A 25,869-nucleotide genomic window follows, 5' to 3' on the forward strand; every position below is an offset into this window, starting at 1 on the left:
TCAGGAGTCGCCATGAGGCGCACCCCCCGGCTACAAACCTCGGGCCTACTGCCAGAGGTTTAACAGATTATGCAGAACCTGCTCTTTGATGGGGTGGGCTTGTTTGCAGAACAGACTGACTCTAGGCTACATAGAGGACTCGACGGCAACCATGAAGTCCTTGGGTATGCACTCCCCAGCAACCCAGCGGAAGCACTTAAAGTCCCAGCAGCCACAACAGTGCTCCTACCCTCCTCGACCAAGGCAGGACTTTTACAGGTGGAGGGGACGGAGCAACAGAAGGAAGCCTTCCAACCCCCGTCAGGACAAGGCCAGGTCCCTGACCAAACCATCATCAGGTTCCAAGCAGGCCTTTTGAAGGGACATTTGAGGATGGCGTACCAGACTTATCCCTGGATCCTTCCCCGCCCTTTTTGAATCGTTTATCCCACTTCCACCATGCATGGTCCTAAATAACCTTGGACGGCTGGGTCCTTCGCACAGTGGAAGCAGGATACTCTCTCCAATGCTGTTCCAGGCCACCCTCCCACCCCCTGTCCCCGTCCCTCTCACAAGCAACTCCTCATCCAGGAGGTGGAGGGGGTTCCGCAGGAGCTAAGGGGCAAGGGATTCTACTCCCGATACTTCCTAATCCCTAAGGCTAACGGGGTCTCGACACTGTTCCCTCTAAGCTTTGCACATGTGCGCACGCACACAGATCCTAAGCCCCGCACACACGGTGAAACACCGCATGCACAAAAATTTGCACAGAAGCACAACAGTTTGCACAGAAGAAATTTTTTGTGCACACGGCGTGTCAGAAATTAGAGGGAACATTGGTCTCAGACCCATCCTAGACCTGTGTGGGCTCAACAAGTTCATGGTAAAGTTGAAGTTCTGCATGGTCTCCCTAGACACTATTATCCCCTCCCTGGATCCGGGAGACTGGTACTCCGCCCTCGACATGAAGGACGCGTACTTCCACATAGCGATTCATCTGGCACACAGGTGTTTCCTGCGCTTTGTGGTCAACCATGAACATTACCAGTTCACGGCCCTTCCATTCGGCCTCTAAGCAGCCCCCCGAGTGTTCACCAAGTGCATGTCGGTCATGGCTGCCTTCCTCCATCGACGGCAGGTGCAAGAATACCCCACTTAGACGATTGGCTGCTCAGGAGCCGCACCAGGGCGCAGGTGCAGTCCCAACTCCACCTGGTCAGGTGTATGTTCAAATGGCTGGGTCTCCTCCTCAACATGGAGAAGTCGACCCTAGAATAGACCCAGAGGACAGAATTAATTGGGACAGCGCTAGACTCCATTCAGGCTTGGGCCCTCCTACTGGAGTTCCTTTTCCAAGCTATCACAGATATCATTCAAGGACTTCAGCAATTCCCAACTCCAAGAGCAAGAGGGTGCTTGAATCTCCTCAGCCTCATGGCATCCTGCACATTCGTGACCTGGCACGCCAGACTCTAGGTCAGGCCATTGCAGGCATGGCTCACCTCAGTCTACCGCCTGCGGCGTGCCAACTTGAATTCGGTGGTCACATTGCCGGGACAGGTCCTCTCCTCCCTTCGCTGGTGGCTCAACCCCCGAGCAGAGTGCGGAGGAGTCCCCTTCCACAGCCTTCCTTGTCCCTGGTTATGGACGCATCAGCTATGAGGTGGGGGGCACATCTGGGGAACCTTCAGACACTGGGCCTGTGCTCACAGAACGATGTCAGGGAGCTAATGGTGGTGCGCCTTGCTTGCCAAGCCTTCCAGGCCCAACTGCAAGGTCGCTGCATAGCAGTTCTAACAGAGAACACTTCAGCCATGTTTTACATCAACAAGCAAGAGGGAGCCTGTTCCTCCCCCCCATACCAGGAGGCCCTCCAGCTATGGGAGTTCTGCGTAGCCCACTCCATTCACCTGGAAGCGTCCTTTCTCCCAGGAATTCGGAACAAGCTGGTGGACTGTCTCAGCAGGTCCTTCCACACACATGAGTGGTCTCTCTGACCGGATGTCAAACACCCAGTGTTCCAAAGGTGAAGGTTTCCCCAGGTCGACCTGTTCACCACCTGATGCAACAGGAAGTGCCCAACGTGCTGCTCCTTCCAGGGTTGCAGCCTGGGCTCCCTCACGGACGCATGCCTGGTACCCTGGAACGGTTGCCTGATCTACACCTCTCCGTTCCCTCTCGTGCACAAAGTCCTGCTCAAAATCCACAGGGTGTGCTCTCCCCGGCAACCCAGCGGTGATTCTGATAGCTCCAGCAAGGCCTTGCCAGCACCGGCACACCACGCTGCTGGCAGGGGTGAAAGTAAGTCTAGGGACGGGCTGGGGCGGGGCCTTGGGTGGAAGGGGTGGGGCTGGGAGAGGTCAGAGCCAGCCCCGGCCCCCCCTGTACCGGCAAGTGTCTCCTTCCCCCTCCCGGGGGTAACAGGCAGCCAGGGGCTCTGGCAGCGGTTTAAAGGGCCCTGGGCAATAGCGGCGGCCGAGCCCCGGGCCCTTTAAACCGTCCCCGGAGCCCCGCTGCCCCTTCCCCAGGGCTCCAGCCGCCACTACAACCCCGGGTCCTTTAAACCGTCCCCGGAGCCTGCCGGAGCCCTGGGGAAGCAGCGGCGGGGCTCCAGAAACTATTTAAAGGGCTCAGGGCTTGGCCGCTGGTACTGCCCCAGGCCCTTTAAATCAACGCTCCAGCCCCACCGCCGCTATCCCAGGGCTCCGGCAGCGGGGCTTTGGAAGCAATTTAAAGGGATGGGGGCTCCAGCTGCTGCTGAGAGCCGCAGGCCCTTTAAATTGCACCTGGGGAAGCCAATCCACCACGGTACAGCACACCAGCTCTTGCTTTCACCTCTGGCTGCTGGAGATATCTGTGGATGTATCGGTCACGTTGTCTCTCCTCCCTGACCTACTCAGGACCATGGTCGCCTCTGTCATTCCGACCTACAGTCCCTCCATCTCAAGGTTTGGAAGCGTCATGGCTGAACCCCATGGAGCTTCTGCGCTTGGACCAAGTCAGGCAGGTCCTGCTGGGCAGCAGGAAGCCCTCCACTAGAGCCACATATCTGGCAAAGTGGAAAAGATTTTCGTGTTGGTGTGACCAGCACCACACACACCCCCTCCAGGCACCAGTACTGCTCATCTTAAAGTACCTCCTACACCTGAAACAGCAAGGTCTGGCAGCATCCTCCATATGGGTTCACCTTGCTGCCATCTCTGCCTTCCGGGCGCGTCTGGCAGCTTGGTCTTCGCCAACCCTATGGTTGGTCACTTTCTCAAAGGCTTGGACTGTTTATATCCTCAGATCTGTCAGTCTGTCCCTGCATGGGATCTTAACCTGGTCCTTTCGAGGCTCATGGGGCCCCCGTTTGAACTGTTGGCCATGTGCTCCCTCTTGTATCTCTCCCATAGGCAGCAGCAACGGGGGAAAATTGGTGAGTGCTCTGCACCCACCGGCAGCTCCCCGATCTGCCCCAGCTCACCTCCACCACCTCCCCTGTACACGCCGCCGCATTCTGCTTCTCCCCCCTCCCTCCCAGCGCTTGTGCTGCGAAACCGCTGTTACGCACGGCAAGCGCTAGGGGGAGGAGGAGGAACATGGTGCGCTGGGGGAAGAGGCGGGGCTGGGGCACGGATTTGGGGAGGGTTCCAATAGGGGCAGGGTGGGGGTGGGGTGAGGGTGTGATCTCTCCTGGAAGACAGCTTTCTGGTCACCATTATGTCGGTGAGATGCGTCTCTGAGCTAAAGGCCCTCACCTCGGAACACCTTTACGTGGTTTAAACAAGGATAAGGTCCAACTCAGACCGCACGTGGCCTTCCACACCAGCCAGGACATTTTCCTACCCACCTTTTACCCAAAACCTCATGCTAGTCCCCGGGAGCAGCGGTTACATTCCCTCGATGTCCGAAGAGCACTAGCTTTCTATATCAAGCGCACTAAGCCATTCAGAAAATTGACCCAGCTATTCGTAGCGGTGGTGGACCGGATGAAAGGCCTCCTGATCTCCTCTCAAAGAATATCCTCCTGGAACACGTCCTGCATCCGCACTCACTGTGAGCTGGCCAGGGTGCCAACCCCAGTTCTTGCCGCACACTCCACTAGTGCCCAGGGCTCATCAGCAGCGTTCCTTGCCCAGGTTCCAATCCAAGAAATCTGCAGGGCAGCGATTTGGTTCTCGGTACATACCTTCACCTCACACTACACCATTGTCCGGCACGCCAGGGATGACAAGGCTTTCGGCAGAGCAGTGCTACAATCAGCATTCCTTAACCCTGACCCTGCTGCCTACTTGGAATCGATATGAGCAATCACTCAAAGAAGAAAAAAATGGTTACTCACCTCTCATAACTGTTCTTCAAGATGTGTTGCTCATGTCCATGCCAAACCCGCCTGCCTTCCCCTCTGTCGGAGTAGCCGGCAAGAAGGAACTGAGGGGGCGCTGGGTTGGCAGGCTCATATATTGAGCACCATGAAGGTACCACTCCAGGAGGCTTCACAGCCGACTTCACAGATGCTGCTAGGGGAAAACTTTCCGGCAGCCATGCACACAACCTGCGCACACCTACTTGGAGTCGACATGAGCAACACATCTCGAAGAACAACAGTTACAAGAGGTGAGTAACCATTTTTTCCAATCCTGCTGCTGGGTTATATAGGTATGTTACTGGCTTGAGGACAGCCCCTGTTCTGGGGAATATCCCCCTGCCCCACAGCCTAGTGTCTTGGGGCTTAGCAGCAGCGAGAGCCAGAAACCCAGCCCTGGGGCATGGAAAGCAGCCCCTGTTGTAGCAGTGGCTGCTCCAAGAACTGCTGATGAGGAGCAGGAGTGGTGCAGAGGTCTAGGGCCAATCTGGCAGTAGCACACTGAGCCCTGCGCATTCCAGCTTTGGCCGTGTGAGCTGCCAGTCAGGCATCTGCCAGCCAGAGCCTATGAAATGTGCAGGGTCAGCTGTGGCCAGAGGTGTGAGAGTCCTGGGGTCCAGATCCAGCCTGCCCACTGTGTGTTTGACACCCCATCCCTGGGCTAGAGAGTGAGAGATGTGGGAAATGGAGGGAGAGAGAGTGAGGAACAGTGCATTACAGACAAGGGAGCGATTGGAAACACAATCCCAAGAGCTACAGTGAACGGGAAAGAGAGAAACACTGATGCCTTGATTATTTCACAACAAATCAAAAATGCTACTAACTGGTTTGTGAGTGATCTATAAGGGAGGTGGCAGTGACCCCCCCTTAGTCCAGCTGTGGCTGTCTGTGTTTTCTACAGACACTGACATCACCAACTTCCATGTTTGTTGGCTACAATCTGATTGGTGAAGTCAGGGATCTCTTATGCCCTTAATTCCCTCAAAATGGGGCCCTCCTACCCACCTGTTCTTTGTTAGCTCCCTAAGGGGACCCTGGTCTCTGATAGAAATGTCTCTTTGCCTGTAATCAGCAGTTCCCAATGAGTGGTCAGATTTCAGCCGGCTGCCAAGGACACCTGAGTAGCTGGGAGCCTGTGACTGAGGATGCACTTGCGGGGTTATGGGAGGAACTTTCCACTGTGGGATTCTTCCTCTATGCAAATGGACATGTATGATTTCTAGCTGAATGGGAAGATGGACACAAACTGTCACCCTGTTCCAGGCATCTGAACTATAGGAAGGCTGTCTTCTCAACAGAAGACATTTGATGTGTATGTTGTATAGTGCTTTAGCACACGTGTTAAGTGCTGTATCTGAGTGTAACTGCAGGTAGCCCGGTTGTGACATTTGGGCACTGGATGGGCACGAGTAGCCCAAAGTGTCATCCAAAGGAAAGTATTGCAAGCCATGTGGAAAAGTCTCTGAGTTCACAAGACTGCCCCAGCAGCAATTAGAAAAAAGCAAAACCACTCCCCAACCTGGTACTTCTCAGAGCTGTGCGTACTGATGGGAGAAGAGCCACCGCTGGGGGGGACACTCTTGGGCCAGTGCTCCCAGCCCAAAGGGGAGATAAGAATGGTGACCTTTCCCTCTGCTCAAAGGCTGACATTTGGTACAAAGAAACAATAAGTGGAAAATGACTTGTGGTTTTTTTCAGCTGCAATAAATTACAGAGGAAAGGGGGAAGGCAGCGCTGATAAAATTTTAATGAAGGCTGTATTTTTCCCCCGCATTAAGCTGAATAATAAGTCTCCTGCTAATTGTCAGGCAGGGTGGGGAAAGCGCCCAGCCCTTTCATGTTCAGGGAGCAGAGTGTTGTATGCTAATGTGCTGCAGAGATGCCCGGAAATCAAAGAGCAGAAAAAAGAGTTCCCGCTACTTCTAGATTAAAGGACTTGCAGGCTGCCCTTTTAGGCCCCATGTCCCTGTGTTAAAGGGCCAGCTCGTCCAATCACATAGATTTCAGTGGAGGCATTTCAAAGATGTTTCTATTCAAATCCTTTAAATGTCTCCAGACCATAATGCCTTTGTCATTGTGCGGCTGCTCCCTGTGGGGGGAGGGGCCTTTGGTAACATGCATTCCTTCTCTTCTAGCTTCCCCGACACCCACCGTGAACTCTTTTCTGACTAACAAGTGCTGGGGCCTCTTGGCAGACAATGACCTTTTGTTGATGGCAGTTTCCTCAGGAAGGCTGTGACACCTAGGATCAACCACAGGTTTGGGGGGCAGGAGAGCTGGGTTCTGTTCCCAGCTCTGTCACTGACCTGTTAAGTGCCAAGTCACGTCCCTTCCTCCTGCCTCACTTTCCCCTTTGTCTTGTCTGTTCAAACTCTGAGCTTCTTGGGCCAGAGACTCTCACTCTGTCTCTGTGCAGCCTTGAGCAGGGCTACCATGATACCAGTTTGGTGAGGTTTGCCAAGGGGCTGTTCTAGGAGGACCTCTGACCTAGCATATGTCTACGGTCTGCCCCCTGCCAGGCGGCTGGGCCAGGCCTGACATGCCCCAGTAGGAAGTCAGAGCAGTGGCAGAGGTTAATGAATGGGAGTAGTGCCAAACTCATCTTACCCTTCCTCCTGCTGGAAGGAGCAGGGGTCACTCATTTATTTAACAGCGGTGCAGTGCTGACTGCCCAACATTTCAAGGAGAAAGGACCCCTAGCATAAACCTTCTAGATCAAAGTGCTGTCAAGCTGGCGCTGCAATGGTTCCAGTCCAGCCTAGAGGGAAACCACGTCCTGATTCGGACAGACAACACTGACTGACATGGTTGTATTTGTGAATAACCGAGGGGAAACAAGGCGCAAAAGCAAATAGTCATACGATGAGTGGAACGCTTTCTCTTATACCTCAGAGTGCTTCTTATAAAAGGAGACATGAACTAAAAGGTCAACTCCTTCAAGTGGGTCCTGAATCAGGAGGTCTTCGGGTGAATTGTCCAAACATTCAGCCTTCTTTCAGAGTGATAGTCACAGGATCTGCCGTTTCCTTGGCAGAGAACCAACACGTAGCCAGATTTTTAGATCAGTCTAATTAGCCATGCTGGCAGTCAGGCTGCTTGTTCCACAGTGAGCCTTACTGCTCAGGTTGAGAGCCCTGACAAACTATCTATTCGATCCCTTCATGTCAGTGTCAGCATTCTTTGTCCATCAACACTTGCTTTGTGATAGCCCCCTCTGTGACCTTCTATGGGGCTCCCCTTTAGGGCTCAGACCTCCAGAACCTGTTGTCCTCTCCCTCCATACTGCAAGTTTAGGGGTGCAGGCCCCCTGCAATTCACTGTGATTATCCCAGCAGGTCTGACCTTAGTCCTGCACCTGTAGGTCACTCTCAGGGACAGTGACAGGGTCAGCAATAACAAGCTGGCTTTCACAGAACCAGGGCATTTATTTTAGAACAAAAGCATTTCAGAAATAAACATAACATGGCATCTGTGTAGACTAGTTAACAGGTGTCACCCAGTGTCCAGGTGGAGCCCTGACGGGTTCTAGGTCTCCACACCCTTCCAACAGGGTTAAACCCTCTTAGATACAGTCTCATGTCAATTTTGGATCTCTGACTCAGTTCAGGCTTCCCCCTTTGTACAAACTCTTGCTTTGGCTCCTGGGTTTCTTGAACCTGGTCTGAATTAGCATATACAATTCACTCAGGGCCTCTGGCATTGGTTTCCTGGCCTGGGATCTGCAGTAATTCCCCACCATGCTTTTAGTTGCTTGGGGAAGCTCAGTGTCCCTCCCCTGTGGAACTAGAATCCAATATCTTGCTCACAAAGACACATAACATTGAAAGTTACCAAAGTTTATGACTAAACCTGGTCCCTAAAGTGTCTGGCATAGTCACGTTTTGGAAGTTTCCACACTTCCAGAGTCTCACCTCTGTCAATGTCCCGCCCCCTCTCCCCCAAGAAGTGGCCATAGCAATAGTACCTGACTAGCAGCCTAGGGGAGCCCACTGAGTCAGATGGTGCCTCTGCCCTTCTCTTGTAATTTCCATCTCTTATAACCCTGACATCTAACAAGCTGGCATATGCTAGTCCAGCTCTTCTTGGCTGGATCAGTAGCAGGCACTGTCAGGCTCCTGGTTACCCTATAAGCCTAAACCTAATATCTGGTGCTCTTATGGTGTCAGATTACCCTGGTGGTGGTTGCAGGTTTCTGCCACTGCGGGTTTTGCATAAGCCTCACTTTAGACCGAATGGGCCAGCATGGAGGGCTGGCTCTCCAGGAAGGGGCTGTCAGTACACAATGCTGCCAAGGGAGAAACTTCAGTCTGCCCTCAGAGCCAAATGCCTTTCGCCCAGGGCCAGGCACCTCTCGCTAGAACTGTCTTCTGAGGGTTCCATGCGTCCAAGGGCTCACCTCTGTCACCGTGCCCGTGATGCTCAGTTACAGGGAAACTTGGGTTTCCCCTACAGCTACTAGTGGGACAAGGGGGCTTGAGGCAGTTTGGAAAACACCAAGGAGCACAGGGCTGTGATTTTTTTTCCTTCATAGGCTCGCCCTCAGCGCCTTTCCCAAGCCCAAGGTGGAAGGGGCACATTCTAGTGTGTGGACCAGTTTTTTCCCATCCCGGTTAGTCAGCTGGGGGCACAGGACTACTGTGCCTGGCCATGGTGTGGCTGGCTGACAAGTTGCAGGGCCCGCTGCCCTTGGAGCATGTTTAAGGGAAGGTTTTCTTCCTAGCCCAATGGCACCCAGGGCCATGTCAGTTACGTATACACCGTAAACCCAAACTATGACTTCCTGCCTGGCTGTGCCCACAGGACCATGCCATCTGGCACCAGAAAACATATAGAGGATACCATTGTTGTAGGTACCTGGTGTACAAAAAAAATGGCATCTTCTTCACAGCATGACCTTGCATGCAACACAGACACAAGGCCACGCTTTGCATGCAAGCATAGCACTGTCTCTGTTCAGGTGGCTTTTTTAATCTATCCCTACAGTTTGCTGCTGCCTTCTGGGAGGCCCATTTTGGGAAGCTTGCTAACAGATAACACCATGCTGTGATACTGCAGTTCCCCCTGACAAATGCAGCCTACTTATTTTAAAATGGGTTTAACCCAACTGCAGGTCTAATTGGTTTAATCCTAAAGTCGATCATGTCGCAAGAGTCTCTGAAAGGAATGACGACATGCTCATCTCATTCCAGTGCCCAAACTGCCTTGTGCAATGCAATACTGATCCTAGTTATTTGCCCTGCGGAGGACAGACAGGTAGGGCCTGTGATCTTGGCAGACCACGTGCCAGCTCATGCCACAGGCCACCTAGCTTAATTGAACACTGGTAACGCCAAAGCTGGAATCAACTGAGTGTTAGTATTGATAAAAGAGGTATTAGCATTATAAGAATGGGTTTAGACTGCAGGGAATACTTGTAAATTGCTGTATGCATTAATCTCACTTATGACTGCTGTAGCCCTTAATGTAAGTTAATATTTGAGCTATTGTACTGTGAATTTCTGTGACCAGACACTAGAGACCCATTAATAGATGTGAAATGCTGATCAACAGAAGTTGGTATGTCCAGCCCACCATGAATGGTCCATTGACCCACACAGGCACTATTGGGGGCCATGAATGAGGGCAAAAGACATTGTTTGGCTTCCTCCCATCAGTTGACTAGAGGGCAGGAGGGGGAATTAAAAATCACAAACAAAAGGAACACATCACTTCCATGCTGCTTGGAGGCCAAAGGTCAAAGGTTTTTTTTTTTTTTAGGCATAATCAAGAGATCCCCCAGTGTTAACTAGATTAGGCCAAAAGGACTTGATTTAGAGTATGTCTCTACTCCCATTAAAACACCCAGGGCTGGCCCATATAATCTGACTCAGGCTCGGCCTATACTAAACCTGCAGCTCTAGGCGCATGTGCATTACCTCCCATGGAATACAATGGGGACCATCCCTCTCCCTGATCAGCTAGCCTCAACCAAAAGGCACTGCTGAGTGGTGAATGGGAAAAGTGCTCACTGTGACAAAGTTCCAAGCCTAGAGTGGTGGGTCTCATGCTTCTGAGCGGATTCAGGGGCCTCAAAAACTCACTAAGGGCCCAATGTGACCTTCCTTTCACAGTGTAGTGGCAAGAGTCACAACCTATTGAGTTACTTTCATCACAGGCCAGTATGGGAGATACTGTCAAGGGGCTCTCTGTAGAATGTGGGGGAGGTGGGAACCTGGGCCCACCCTCTACTCTGGGTTCTGGCCCAGGGACCCTAATGATAACCGCTGGTGGCAGCTTTCCCTTCACCACTGATGCTGCTTTGATTCCCTAGGCCACTTCCCTGTAGTCCCCTTTTCCCAGCGTCACCCTTACCTCAGGATTTCAGCAATGCTGCTCCTCCTCCAGTTCCTTTCAGCTGGGCTCTTTGGAGAGAACTGGAAAGGAGAGCTTTTAAGCAGAATGAGTGGGACCTTAATTGGTTCTAGCTGAAGAGCGAGACACACTCTATTTGTGGAGCCACGGCTATCCTCCAAGAAACAGCGCATCTCATTCCTCTGCGGAGTGGGGATTGGGGTCGTGGACCCTGGAGCGTCTCCCGATTGGACCCCGCTGCCAGCCCCGTGGCCTATGGAGACGGGCAAGCATGGATCAGATCTTCTCTCCAGCACCTGTCCCACTGGCACCACACCACCCAACTCAGCACTAGGGACAATGGCCACGGGAGAACTGCAGCCCCCCTAATGGGCCAAGAGAGGGAAAAACAAAAACGGCCTCGCAGGGTCCCTCATAAAAAGAAAATGAGGCAAACCCGGGGGTGGCAGCAACAGGAGGAGGGAAGGAATAAAGGTTAAGGATAGGAGCAGGGGCTGGAATGGGGTCGGGGCAGGACACAAACCTAGGCCATTGAGAAAAATAAGTGTCCCCATCCCCTCCCCTGACCTGACCCTGTTCCCATCCTAGGTTATCTTTCACAGGCCCACTCCTCCAGCGTTTGGCCGGACCCGTTCTCGGACCACCATTTGGTGGCCGTGACGGCCTCTCTTTCTTCGGAGAGGCCAGGGCTGGCCTATTGGCATTTCAATAAAGCCCACAATAAAGCCAGGGAAGGTGCACGCCTGGCTCTTCTGCTGTAGCCACACCCGGGGCGCCAGCAGGCAGAGGGATGTGTTGATAGAGCAATTGGAACGGGAGGTTTTAGCGCTAGAGAGGCATCTGGCCACCAGCCCCGTGAATCCACCCCTCTGTGGAGCATATTGGCAGAAGTGAGAGGAACTCCAGGCCCTTGACTATCTTCGGGCCTGGGGTGCCTTTGTTCGATCCCACATCCGTCTCCTGCAGGAGATGCATCGCGGCTCCCACTTCTTCTATGCCCTGGAGAAGAAGATGGGAGCTAAAAAGCAGATCATCTGCCTCTTGGCAGCTGATGGTACACCCCTCACGGATCCGGTGGAGATGTGCAAGAGGGCTCGGGTCTTCTACGCTAACCTTTTCTCCCCAGATCCAACCGATGCCAATGCCTGCGGAGTGCTTTGGGATGAACTCCTGACGGTCAGCACGGGCTACTGGGACCGGCTGGAGCTGCCTGTCACTCTGGCAGAGTTCTCGGAAGCCCTCCGTCTCATGTCCACCAATAAATCTCTGGGCATGGACAGGCTGACCGTGGAGTTCTACCACGTGCTCTGGGACATCCTCAACCTGGACCTTGTCTTTGTCTGGGCTGAGTCCTTAGAGAGCAGGGTCCTCCCACTGTCATACAGGCGAGCAGTGCTCGCCTTACTGCCAAAGAAGGAGGACCTCAGCTATCTCCAAAATTGGCATCCCATCTCACTCCTCAGCACGGACTTCAAGGTCGTGGTGAAGGCCATCTCGCTGCAGCTGTGGTCTGTGCTGGTGGACGTGGTCTATCCTGACCAGACCTACACCGTCCCGGACCATACCATCTTTGATCATCTTTATCTGGTCCAGGATCTCTTGGAGCTTGGATTTAGGGATGGTCTGTCATTTGCCCTCCTGTCTTTGGATCAGGAGAAGGCGTTTGACCATGAGCATCTCCTGGGCACTCTGCAGGCATTCAGCTTCGGGCCCTGGTTTGTGAGGTTTCTCCAGGTGCTGTACGCTTCCGCAGAGTGTCTGGTCAGGCTCAACGGGACACTGACTGCACCTGTCAGCTTCAGGCGAAGAGTGCATCAAGGTTGTCTGCTGTCAGGTCAGCTGTATACTCTGGCCATTGAGCCCTTCCTCCATCTCCTTCATAAGAGGCTGACAGGGTTGGTGCCACATGAGCCAGAGGTGCGGCTGTTCCTGGCAGTGTATGCCAACGACGTGGTCCTGGACCCAGAAGACCTGGTGCGGGTGGAGGCTTGCCAAGCTATTTATTCAGCAGCCTCCTCCACCCAGGTCAACTGGGTCAAGAGCTCGGGCCGGGTGGCGGGTGAGCTCCCTCCCACCCGCGCTTCAGCCCATCTGGTGGAGTGCGGGTCCGCTGCTTTATCTTGGCATTTACTTTTCTGCCACACATCCGTCTCTACTGGAGAACTGGCCCGGTTTAGAGAGCAGGGTAACTGGGCTGTTGCAGGGCTGGACAGGACTGCTCCGGTACCTCTCCCTTTGGGGGAGAGTGCTGGTCCTGTCCATGCTCTGGCACTGGCTCAACACCCTGTACTCACCCCCCATGTTCCTGGCCAACCTCCAGAGGTTGGTTCTGGAGGTTTTTTGGCCGGGACTGCACTGGGTCTCTGCAGGGGTTCTCCATCTCCCCCTGGAGGAGGGAGGACAGGGCCTGACGTGTTTGCACACACAGGTCCATGTCTTCCACCTCCAGACCCTGCAGAGACTCCTTTATAGTGCAGGTGGCTTGTCGTGGAGCATATTGGCGCATGCCTTCCTCCGCCATCTGCAGGGCTCCGATATGACCGGCAGCTCTTTTTTCTCCATCTGAGTTTTCTTCTGCGAGACCTCTCCGAACTGCTGGTCTTCTACCAGGACCTCCTCCAGGTCTGGAGGCAGCAACCAGGTCCTTTGTGGCCACCGAGGGGTTAGATCTCCTCGCGGAGCCCCTGCTACACAATCCTCATCTTTGTGTGCAGGTGGCGGAGTCCCCCTTGGTGCGCCAGAGGTTGGTTCTGGCAGGAGTCACCAAGATCAGAGACCTCCTGGACTACGCCCTTGGGGGGTTGGGTGGATCCCCTGCTGCTCGGTCGGCACAAGGGGCTCTCCACCCTTAAAACCCCCTGGTGCATTCTCCAGGAGGCAGCCCTGTCCCCTGCAGCTCGGGATTTCCTTGAGTGGGTCCTGCAAGAGGGTGCACCCCGCCTGCCCCTCACTCCAGGCCCTCCGGATCTTTCCATTGGTCCCCTGCCCCATGAGCCTTCCCGGCCTCCCCCTCCTCATACCCTGAGCTGGCTGCGTGTCTTGCAGCCAGTCTGTTTTCGAACCACATCAAGAGACCATCTATACGTGCTCGTGCTGCATACGCTTCATTTCCCCACCCTCATGTCCCACCCAGATATCAAGGAGCGGGACCTTTTACCAGCAGTAGAGGGTGAGGAACCCCAGTGAGCCAGTTTATATTCCATCTTAGTCCTGCAGCCTGCCGGGGATAGCAGCTGGCGGCTCCTCCATGAAGCCGTGAGCACGGGCATGTACTTGGCATGGTTCACTTCTGTCCCTGAAGCCTGTCCCTTTTGTGGCGTGAGGGAGACCCTGCTGCACGCGTATCTTCAGTGCACCAGGCTGCAGCCCCTCGAGTACCTCTTATTGAGGTTCTGGCTGCACTTCTCCCCCCCCCCCCACTTGTTTATTTATGCACACCCGATTTGAGGCCCCACGAAGTCACAGGACCACCTTGTCAAACTCCTCCTGGCCATGGCTAAGGTGGCCATTCATAACACCAGGGAGAGGAGGTTGTGGGTGGGGGGGCTGTGACTGTGGGGCTGTTTTTCGTTCCTTTATCTGTTCACGAATCCAGGGAGAGTTCCCCTGGGCAGCATCTGCCGGCTCTCCCAATACCTTTGAGGAGCAGTGGGCGCTGTCCAGGGTTCTCTGGTTGGTGTCTCCTTCTGGTTCCCTAGTTTTGGCCCTCTGACCCCCACACCTGTTCCCGTTATTGCCTTTGCTGTCCCCTGAACTCAGTTGGGTTCTAGGTTTAGTAGCCCCTCCCTAGACTGGGGGAGGGGATTTTAGCAGTGAGAGAGCTAGTATTCTCTTAGATCCTTCTGGACTGAGTCTGTCACATCACCCACTGCTTCTGCTGACATTTCATTCACAACAGTGGGGGCAGGACAGGCCCCTCCCCCTCCTGAGATAGACAACAATACTCACTGTGCTCCATTGCATCTGTCTTCAGATATAGGTGGAGAGGGTCAGTAATAAGTCAGTTTTGAGAAGAGGGAGGCAAAAGTCATGGGATAAGATTTAAAATGACCCTGATTAGTCAACATTATTCCCCACACTTTGCAGAAACACTTTTCTTTGTCCTCAGGCACCAGCCAAGAGGGGTGGATTTGCGGATGGGAGGCTCAGTCAGAAAACAGTTACACAGCAGCAGTTAGTACACAGCCGCACAGCACAAGGGGGCGATGTGTTAAGACCTAAAATAGAAGTGGCTGAAATGTGGCAAAAATTAACTATTAACCCACTAGCTTGACCCAAATGGGGTACAGCTGAGTTGTTCCAGTCATGAGAGAAATCTTCACACCGTCTTAAAGCAGAGGTGACAACAACCCCAAGGGCAGGGAGGAACAGTATGGGGCTAATAGAGCCCCAATGCCATGCTGGAGAGCAGTGGCTCCCCCCTCCCCCCCCCCGCAATGCTGGGTGCACCTTACTCACCCCCAAGCAGAGCGCAGAAACAGATGGTTCACAAATGAGTGAGAATGATTAGAAGCTAGGCGCCGAGTCCATATGACAAGTGATGGGACGGCTCTACCAGCTGAGGCCTGATTGCCGATGGCTGTGACCCCTTTGTGTTGCCAGAGGGCCACAGGAAGCCACTGGGGCCAATCTCCAGCCCCAAACTCCAAGTTTCTGACATGTTTTTTTAAAGATTATTTTAACTACAACTCTGGTCATGCAATATTTATGCTGAAGCTGCACTGCACATCTGTCCTCTGCTGTGTCTGCAAGTCTAGGTAAGAAGCACCCAAGAACATCATAACTAGGAGAGGAAATAATTTTTAGCAAGTCATTTGATGTTATGTCATTATAAACTTTTCTTCTGGGTTAAAAGCAAGGTGGATGGAGTAATATTTACTCTTTGGTACTAATGTACCTTTTAAGCTTCATGCCTCTGAACCCCATTTCTAAAAGTAATCTTCCTTTTGATCGCCCTCACTGGCTGATGGCTGTACTTTGCATCTTTCCTGCCAGTCCTACATAGCTGACTGGCAAAACCAGTGGCTGAAATAGAAAGCAATCTGCAGGTCACAAATTCCTCGCCACTCATTTACTGCATTCAGAGTTTTTAAGGCCAGAAGGGGCCATGTGAGAGTCTAGTCCAGGAGTTCTCAAGACATATTTGGGTGGCCTTAGCGTGCAGCCACCAACTCTTGCTGGGGGCTGCTCTGGCAATTTTTCGTAAAATGCTTAATTAACTTTAGGCCAAACAAATAAGTATGCACATAAATTACAATGATTTGGACATGTGTATTTATGTAGGGGTTTTTTGCAGACTCAATAATAAAAAATAATGTACAGTTGTCTATTCTTTACTGGGCCTAAACAGAATAGAAACAACATAAGGTGCTTTGCACATTCTTGTGTTTTTGTTGGGGTTTTTTGGCTGCCTTTAAAAAAAAAATTGCTAGCTAGTAAGGCTGCTGCTGTGAAAATTATTATTTGTATGTATCACTTTTCACAGCAGACTTACTAACTAGCTGGGAGACAGTGAAACGTGATAAACAAACATACAAATATCGCTTTTCACAGCAGACTTATGCAGCCCTGGCAAGCCAGAATTAAGCCATGGATGGAGAGGTGGGTAGGGAGGCAGTGGGGGCCAGGATGATGGGGAGGGTGAGCCCAGGGCTGGCGCCCAAAGCCCCCCAGCTGGGGGATGTAGCCTGAAGCCCTGTGGCCAGGGGCTGGTGCCTGCCATCCCAGGGCTGAAACCAGAAGCCCAAGCCCCACCACCCCGGGAAGGTGGGGAACTCACACCAGCTGCCTGTTCCTCTGGCATTGTGGCTTCAGAGGAAGGCTGGGCCCAACTCCTGCTGGCAGCCCTGGGTGAGGAGCCACTATCCAGGAGGCTGTGGCTGCAAAAAATGCCTCTGGGGGCTGCAGGTGGCCACATTTGAGAAACACTAGTATAGTCTGACCACTTGCACAAAACAGGTCATAGAATGCCACCCAGTTATTCCTGTTTCAAGCCTATAATTTATTTGACTACTTGTGCATAATTTAAAGAGGCATCCAGTCTCAATTTAAAAACCATGATGGAGAATCCACCACATCACTACATAAATTGTTCCAATAGTTAATTACATCACTGCTAAGAAGGTGTACCTGCCTTTTGTCTGAGTCTGTCTCGCTTCAGCTTCCAAATATGGGACCTTGTTATGCCATGTTCTGCTAGATTAAAAAGATCTCTACTATTAGAAATCCCTTCCCCATGTAGGAACTTGTAGACCGTGATCAAGTTACTGCAACCTTTCTCTTAGATAAACTAAATCAACTGAGCTTCTTTACTCTCTCACTATATGACCTGATTTCCAGACCTCAGATCATCTTGTAGCTCTTTTCTGAATCCTTTCCAATTTGTTAACATCCTTTTGGAAGCATGGACACCAGTATCTCACTTATTTAAATTCAAGTCAGAACTTGTGTTGTTTAAACTTTCACACAATGTTTGTGATCAAGGCTCCAAGATACTGAAGCACGTGACTTCAACACAGCTACTTCTGCCCAGAAAGTTAGACGTCTTGCTGAATTGGGGCCAGAGTGATTGTTTCTTTACCGAACAGAACTGTGAAACCCGTCACTCTAATATGTGGAATACAGAGTTACTTAAGACAAGCTGTGCTGCAGTGGTTTAGTATTTTATTAAAGAGGAAATACATACACCTGAAAGAGGACACTCCTCAGTCACTCAAATTAGAACGTGTAACTTTGATATCAGAAAGGTATTCTTTAAAAGAAATCTACCTAAGCCTGTGCTTGTGCAAAAGAAAACAAATCACATTTATTTAAGAAAGTAGTATTTTTCTGAAGTAGTACACACAGAGTGATCTGTTCAGAGTCTGGTTCAAGAACTGAACATAAATTTGAGAAATGCATTATAGAATTAGCTGTTAAAACATTTCCCCAAATCTTGCCCTTCCCTATCCCCAAGCACTCCACTAAAATCCATGGGGTGTAATACAAGTTAGGATTTAGCCCATTGTGCTTAAGACTTTTAAACAGATCATGGTAAAGAGACACACACAGTAATTACTAACAGTTTGGAAAGAAATGTATCCTGACACAATGATATGGAATCTGTGTCACCAGAGGAAATTAAGTTAATCTTAGTCATGACCACCCAACTATTTTTCACTAGACACTACTATAGCCCTGCTGACAGCAGACGTGCTCGCGTAAATTCAAAGGAAGAAGGGGAGGTCTCCCCCTTCAGATTACTGAGCACTCAGGTTACCCTTTTCAATATTCTATTCCCTCACCAAAATATAATTTGTAATTATTTCCACTGTTCTCTCCAACAGGGCCCCTCTGACAATGTTAGATCCCTGAAAATACACTTAGACATCAACAGGAAGAACCCCTCCAGGGGGCTAAGTCAGCCAGGCAGGCCACAAGATGACAGATTTTCAGATTCCTCAGAGTCTCAAATTACATTTGAAGGATTATAATACAAATTCAATAGCATTAATTAAATTAATGCTTAAGACAGACCGCCACCAAGTAAAAACCCTGGTTACCCAAGAAAGACTAATCCCATATTAAAAAAACAAACCCCATTTAAATAGCTTTTTCTACAATCTTCCTTTAAATGTCAACCAAACAGCATGTTTCTTTAAGTGCTTGGTAAGACTGTATCTGCTCATGCACAAGGGCCGAATTCCTCATCTGTTTAACAAGCATTGCACTGTTTATATACTTCATCAAAACTATAAAACCTATTATTTCTCCTCTCAAAGTGTTATTTTAGTCAAAAAGTACAATATTACTTTATATAACAATTCATGTTAAATTCCTACCACACACACTGTTGTCTAAATATTTTCTAAAGGTGTTGATTACAAAGTGTATAAAAATTAGCAATAAGTCAGGATAGAGTGGTAAAGATTTTTCCATTCTACAACATAGAATAAGAGATTCTAGTATTGATAACTAAACCTGTACGTTTATATATCCTTATTCTCTCCAATAATTTTGAAAGGTAAATAGCAAACAAAAGAATTACAAGAAGGCTATGTTTACAGTCAGAAGCAGAACTGTTATTATGACTATACCTAACTGGTTCAGTCGTACAGAACTTTTCAAAGAACAATACATTTAGAGGTTGTCAAGGGACTGACGCATAAGGTCAGAAAAATGTTTATTTTCCCATCTTGCTTAAGTTTCATTTAGAATCCATCCATGTCTAACTGTTGAACTGGCTAGAGAGTACCTCTTTAGGATTCTCCAGCTAAAATACACACATACAAACGAAGGTGTCACAGACGTGTATTTCTTAATAGCACGACTATTGGTAACTGTAACCCAGTATGGTTTAACAACGCTACAACGATACATGTACATTGGGTCTTTAAAGCTTAGTTAAGGTAGATAATCCTTGTTTATCAAGATTTTCATCTAATCAGTGCCAATAAATTAAAATTCGGAGGAAATGGCATAAATACATTTAAGAGGTCAAATTAGAAAGAAGGGCTTGAGGAAAAGTGTTAGACCAATTAGCCATTTTCTGTCCTGCAACTCTTCACCCCAATCTGTTGTCTTTAGAGCTTGCCTTAAAGACAGTCAGACACGTTCAGACCTGGTCTTAGCAATGGCAGTAGTTTGGACCAATTAAACTAAACCCTAATCAAAACAAAGATAATGCAAATATTCAGACAAAGGGCAGAACCGAACTATTCGTTCATCTATCCCACCCCCCTTTCAATGCAGGATGGTTCTTCACAGAACATTCATGTTATTTTAGAACAATTTCTGATTGAGCTCTCTCCTTTAGCTGTCACTTCACAGCTAAATCCAGAGTAGCCTGTTTTACAACCGAAATCTTCACCTAAAATAAAAACAAAAACTAGCGCCGTTCTTTTTTGTTTAAGTCAGAAGAAAGAATGGCTGGCTCTGGCTAAATGATGTATTGGCAGCAAAACAATTCACTCATCAGTGGAGTTTAGCTCAATCCCGGCTTTTGAGTTATCAGGAGTTCAGCTATTGTGGACACATTACACATAGCCTGGAAGAGGGTAGGAGGCACTTTGCACTGCTCTCTCACAAGCTGGAAGAGGAGGAACTGAGAGGGTTTGAAAGGAATCACATCTGGACTGGAGAAAGGGGTGTGCTATCGGGGGAGCCTTTGGGAGGAGGACAGAGGAAGTACTTCGGATCTCCAACTGGGCGTAGATGTATGCGTTTGTGTGACAGAAGGAGAGAATAAAGACTTCTCGGCCATCAGGCCAACTGCATAACCTTCCCCATGCTGCTTTGTAATATCCCCTGTGCTGTGAAAGTACATCATAAATGTCCCGATAGAGGAAAACAGCAGGAGGGTGCGAGTCCTGTTACAATTAACTGCAAAGGAAGTGACCCAGACTAAGATAAGGCCCACTTTGTCATAAAAGCCATATAATTTTTTAACATTGCTTAAATGTAGAAGTGGGAGATCCGATTAGTGAAGGAGTGCATTAAAATTAATTGGTAGAATTAGTTATTCAAATAACTAACTCACTGATGTGTAAGTCTTGGTACTGCTCTTCTGTGAGGAGGTTGAAAAGTCTCAAGTGCAATGGGAAAAAGGACTTGTCAGAAAGAAAGCAAATATAAATGCTATAAAAGCAATATTGGTTAGTGTACGCAGGACTGATTCTAACATGGCATGTCACACTGTGGTTTCTATAGTCTCGATCACTTCCAGTTCACATGGTGAGGGCAACAGAAGGGGGCATTCGTCTGGCTCCCAACTGCTGTCTGGATTATAATCTTCTTCAGAACTTAGCTCGGCCCCCTCTTCAGTGTCCTCATCACATGACTCCATAAAGGGAACCCCAACAGCATTGATCCCAGAGTCCTCGGAGCTGGAAGGGGAAGAGCAGGGATCTATTTTTGGTTTATTGGTCTCTCTTGAAATTAAGGCATTGCGAACAGCAAGCTCCTCAGGCTTTATTTTATGGGGCGCAGCGGGAGGCTGCCGCTGGACATAGCACATCTTCCCATTGATGCATTTCACACGATAATTGTCGATAAAAAGGTCGGAAATTGTGCAGTATCGTGGGGAGTCGGGGGGTAATGGCAGTTGGAAGACAGGTGCAAACTTCAAGAAGCGTTCAGTGAGCGAGACCGAGATCTGAATGGTGTTTGTGGATTCCCTAGGTCGGATAGGTATTTCAGTGCTGGGAAGCTGTCCCACAGGAGTCATTGGCTGATAGACGTATTTACCTGCATAAAGAGAGTTAAAAACCATAATTGCTACAAACAGATTATATCATCTTATTATTATTAGTTCATCAATACAGAACAAAAATACATGGTGTTTCACCAAACTGGTTTAAAAAAAAAACAAAAGAAAGCAGTCAGAAAACTCCTGTGAAAAATATTTCACATTAATCTTGTCTTTTAAACAGGGATCAGTTCTGACAGATATTTCCTTTGGTGAACTGAATCATTTTAACATTAATTAGTCTGTTCTTTGTCAAAGTGAGTTTATTTTATTCGTGTATTTGCATTTCCCTTTCTCTAGTCTCAAAACGGCCTCTATGTAGTTAGCAGATGGAATTTTAAGGCAGAAAATAAGGGAACTCCAAAGCTCTTCGAGTGCCTATGGCATTTTGATTCTCTGGCTATGTAATAAGAAAATAGGGTTCTGTTGGTTGTATAGTGGACTCCAACACTGTAGAGCTACGCTAAAGAAAGAAATAAGGAGATAGAGCTGAAAACCAGTACTTTGTTATGAAAGACAGAAATCTGAGACTACTTCAAAGGACCATAAAATGCAGCAATTAGTTTACATAATTACCTTTTAAAAGGTTTAAGTCTTACTATGATTTTCACAAACTATAAAGCTCAATTACAGAACAGTTACAAGCACAGGGGGGGGGGTTATCTAAGAAGAAAAAATTAAGCTATAAAATTATTAAAATTTCTAATGCCAGAGCTGTAAGTAGGTAAGCAGGAGGAAAGCAAACAAAGTAGCCATTATGTGCTTAACAACAGCTCAGGCAGTGTAGACATCCACCATAGGTGGAGAAGGAACACTGTTTATCCTACATCTTTTTTTCCCTACAAGTACCCTGGACTCTAAACTAACACATCTGAGCTGTACGGACATCCACATAACTTCTGTTCGGAAGGGGTGCACACCCTACCATGAGTAATGGACTGCCTGTGCTCAGCCAAGCCTGGGTGTGCAGTATGAAGTTACCATCTTTTGGTCCAGAGGCAAAGTACCATACAGGCACACATAGTCATATACCAGAGCAAATGTTTAAGTGTGTAAGCAAGAAATTGAATATCAAAGACATAGATTTTTGTTGCAATTCCCCCTCATTAGCATCTTGGTCTTTTTGACTCTCTAGAAGTCTGCCATTCCCAGTCCTGTGGCTTAACCATCCATAGTCAAAAACACATTTCACGACGTATTTCATTTGAATCTCAAAAAAATCTCCCACTTACAGGGGGCACTGGGGCCTCTCTAACTGGATTGTTTCTAGCTGTATTTAGTTTGATTTCTATATTTGCTTTGGGAATTCTTTTAAACATGGGACTGTATGACCTTTCTTGCAGAGCAATTTGTCTTTTTATGTAAGTACAGGGCCTACCATAAGCCATTCTTTAGCAGATTACGGGTGCTTGCCTTTTGAGGCTGCTAACCACAAGGGGTTTTTGAGCAAGGGGACTGTTTCAAGGTGAATGGAAGGCATTTCCTCTCATTCTTATTATGAAGATGTAGCTTAAAAGGAAATACAGTTATTAGCTTGCTGATGACGAGGTGCAGCACTGCCTAACACGGTTCAAAACACAGATTTTGTCTTTAAAGCACAGGATTCTTTATTATTTCCATCAGTGCAAACATACAGCACAGACATGCAGAACAGAGACTCAGGACTCTGTGAGAACAGCGTCAGACCACAGCAACCCCAACCGGCCAGGGCAGGGCATGTCTAAATATTACAACCTCTAGGAGACACAGAGCTGGACCTAATGACACATCCATGGTTTAGGAGTAGCAGCTGTTAATTTAGTCTGTATTCGCAAAAAGAAAAGGAGTACTAACCAATTGGTTAGTCTCTAAGGTGCCACAAGTACTCCTTTTCTTTATCCATGGTTTAGTAGGTCTTGCAAATAGTCTCCTACCTCTGTACAAGCTGGGAGTCATGAAGATTTAGGTGCATTTTTAAACTCTCAACTTGGCCTATGTCCTGATCATCCTTTTCAAAAGCCCTAATGTGTTACAAGGGTGTGAATTATCACTACGAACAGTATCACACCAAACTCTCTTCACTTCAACCCTATCCTGGTTCAGCGCTAGGCCTGGTACCAGCAGCGGAATTGATGACTGGATCATTTGTAGCCATCCCAGTACTGAGTGCTGTGGAGCGTAATATCAGATTCCAAGGCCAGAAGGGACCATCATCTGTGATCATCTAGTCTGATCTCCTGTGTAACACAGGCCAGAGAACTTCCCCAGAATCATTCCTTGAGCAGAACCTTTAGAAAAACAGCCAAACTTGTTTTTAAAATTGTCAGTGATGGAGAATCCACCAAAACTCTTGGTAAATTGTTCCAATGGTTAATTACTCTCACTGTTAAAAATGTAATGTTTTATTTTTAGTCTGAATTTGTCTAGCTTCAACTTCCAGCCATGAGATTGTGTTAGACCTTTCTCTGCTAGATTAAAGAGCCCACTATTAAATATTTGTCCCCCATGTAGATCAAATCACTCCTTAACCTTCTCTTTATTAAGCTAAATAGATCGAGCTTTTTGAATCTATAATTACAAGGCAGGTTTTCTAATCTTTTAATCATTCTCATGGCTCTTCTTTGAACCCTCTCCAATTTATTAACATCCTTCTTGAATTCTGGGCACCAGAACTGGGACAGGACTCCAGAAGCTGTCAAACCAGTGAACTAACAGACATTGGACATGGGCATGGGCATAGAGACAAAAGAGACTGTGTGACAGCTCCCTCTAGCAGCCCAGATTTGCTTCTCTTTGATCCTTCTCACAGGAAGGATATGTCCCACTCATAGATTTCACATACTTGTGTGGAGAGTTGTACCCTCAATGGAAATCCTCACATATGATCAGATATATGAGGTCCCCGAGCAGTGGTATGATATCCTGGATGAAACAAGGTTTTCCTGCTCACTGATTCTGGGGGCTTGTGGGCATTCCAGTGCAGCTACCCATTGCTCTCTTGCTGCTCCCTGCTGCTTTTTTTGGAGAGGGGAAGAGGAGGACTTCCCTTTCTCTCTGCTCTCAAGAAAGATGGTTTCTTCCCACCCCACAAACCCTGAGTCCAGAGCACTCAACATTCCTGCCACCAGTTTAGGATCAGCCAGACAGAAATTGTGGCAAAACAAGCACTTCTGCAATTGCCCCTGAGCCCACTGCCATGGGTGACAAGTGAAAATGCAATGGGCTTTTCAGAAGAGATCATGAGAGCCAGCCTGCAAGTGAAAAACTAGTGTTGCAAAAAAAATTCTACATGGTTTTTGTTTAGAAGAGGTCGTAACAGACCCAACTGGGGGTTTCAAAAGTGTTTACATGAATCTGCCCAATGTTTGCCATTCAAAATGACCATCACACTTTAAGTTTACCTAAAACCAGATTTTTGGTGAACAAAAATTTTCAATTGTGTGTTTAATAGGGGTTTTTTTTTTTAATTGTGAAAGGCACAAAAATTTTCAAAAACATTGATTTTTTGGTGAAAAAATTCATTAAAAAAGGACTTTTTTTTTTTTTTGGTTAATTAAAGAAAAAACTTTTCATTTGAAAAATTTTGGCTGGCTCTAGTTTACACACAGTAGGTTGTTGTTTGTTTTCTAAAACCAACCACACTAGAAAACCAGGAACAAAGGACACATTTTAAGGTTATTATACCAAAGAAAATCCAGATTAAAAAAAAATACACTTCTACCCAATAGTCTACCACCACTCACTGCAGAGTGTGTAATTCTGACAGACAAGTCCATTGTGCCATCAGTGTCTTCCAAAATAAAAACTTAGCGATGAAGTTTCTTAACACACATACAAACAAAATCAAACTGCTTTGTATTGGTTATTTTTAGTTTTTTTCCTCACAGAACAAGGACAGTGACTGCCCTTCGCTAAGTTTTCACTGCACACTTGGCTGGACACTTTACCATTCAGCAAGTTGAACTGATGGGAGTACTGACTTTACACGATGACCCCTGGAGAATTTGGAGTAGGGTCTCCCTATGCTCTAACCCTTCCGGCCACTGACCCTGACTCCCTGGTTCAGCTATGACTGTTAGACTAGCAGAAAGGCAATTTATGAGCCCAACATTTCAAGTGTATTATGTCCCCTTTTTTAACTGAGCCCACATTTCCCTACTTCTACCATACCAAGGTCCCTGGACTTTATTGCCTTCAGAAAGAGTACCAACACATTCATTGTTTTCTGCTGAACATGGGGAAGAGCTGCTGACAGATGACCACGGTGGGTTGGCCATTCCTGACACTGCTGTTTAACAACCTGATCAATGACACTGTACACAACAGGACTCTCCATCTCCTGAGTCAGGAGCAGTATGGGGTCTGCCACTGAAAATGTGTTTCAACCCACCTGTCACAGGCAGTGGGGGTGCCAGTAGCAGCTGCGAGGCTCAGGCTTTGATCTCTCTCAAGCAACCCAGGAGCTCCCTTTCTGGTACATTAGGAAGGGTCTCCTTCACCCATGTGCATGGCACTATGCACACCTGTGCACCAGTGTCCCATTATGCCGCTGCTTTAACCCCATTCAAAGGGCATCAAATAGGGTTGCCAACTTTCTACTCACATAAAACCGAACACCCTTGCCCTGCCACTCCTCTGAGACCCCGCCCCCCACTCACTCCATCCCCCCTTTCTTCTGTCGCTCGTTCTCCCCACCCTCACTCACTCATTTTCACCGGGCTGGCTCAGGGGGTTGGGCTACAGGAGAGGGTGAGGGCTCTGGGGTGGAACCAGAAGTGAGGGGTTCAGGGTGCAGGAGGGGGCTCTGGGCTAGAGCTGAGAGGTTCAGAGTGTGGGTCTCTGGGCTGGGGGGGGGGGTGAGGGCTCCAGCTGGGGGTGCAGACTCTGGGGTGGGGCTGAGGGATAAGGGGTTTGGGGTGAAGGAGGGTGCTCTGGGTTGAGACCAAGGGGTTCAGCGGGCGGGAGGGAGATCAGGGCTGGGGCAGGA

General features: G+C 48.8%; 1 protein-coding gene across 2 annotated transcripts in view; it reads right to left on the reverse strand.

Annotated features, from left to right (window-relative positions):
• Nucleotides 1-25,869, reverse strand: part of C9H3orf70 (chromosome 9 C3orf70 homolog) — a 61,192-nt gene that overhangs the window by 9,316 nt on the left and 26,007 nt on the right. Inside the window, exon 2 of one of the 2 annotated variants that reach the window (XM_073360268.2) lies at nucleotides 17,325-20,902. The exons of the other annotated variant lie outside the window; for it this stretch is intronic. Coding sequence (XP_073216369.2) covers nucleotides 20,346-20,902 — 557 coding nt within the window. The 3' untranslated portion in view covers nucleotides 17,325-20,345. Of the gene's footprint in view, nucleotides 1-17,324; nucleotides 20,903-25,869 lie in introns of those variants that run through there. 2 annotated transcript variants of the gene reach the window in all.

The sequence above is a fragment of the Lepidochelys kempii genome, chromosome 9, assembly GCF_965140285.1.
Source record: "Lepidochelys kempii isolate rLepKem1 chromosome 9, rLepKem1.hap1, whole genome shotgun sequence".
Taxonomy (NCBI): domain Eukaryota; kingdom Metazoa; phylum Chordata; order Testudines; family Cheloniidae; genus Lepidochelys; species Lepidochelys kempii.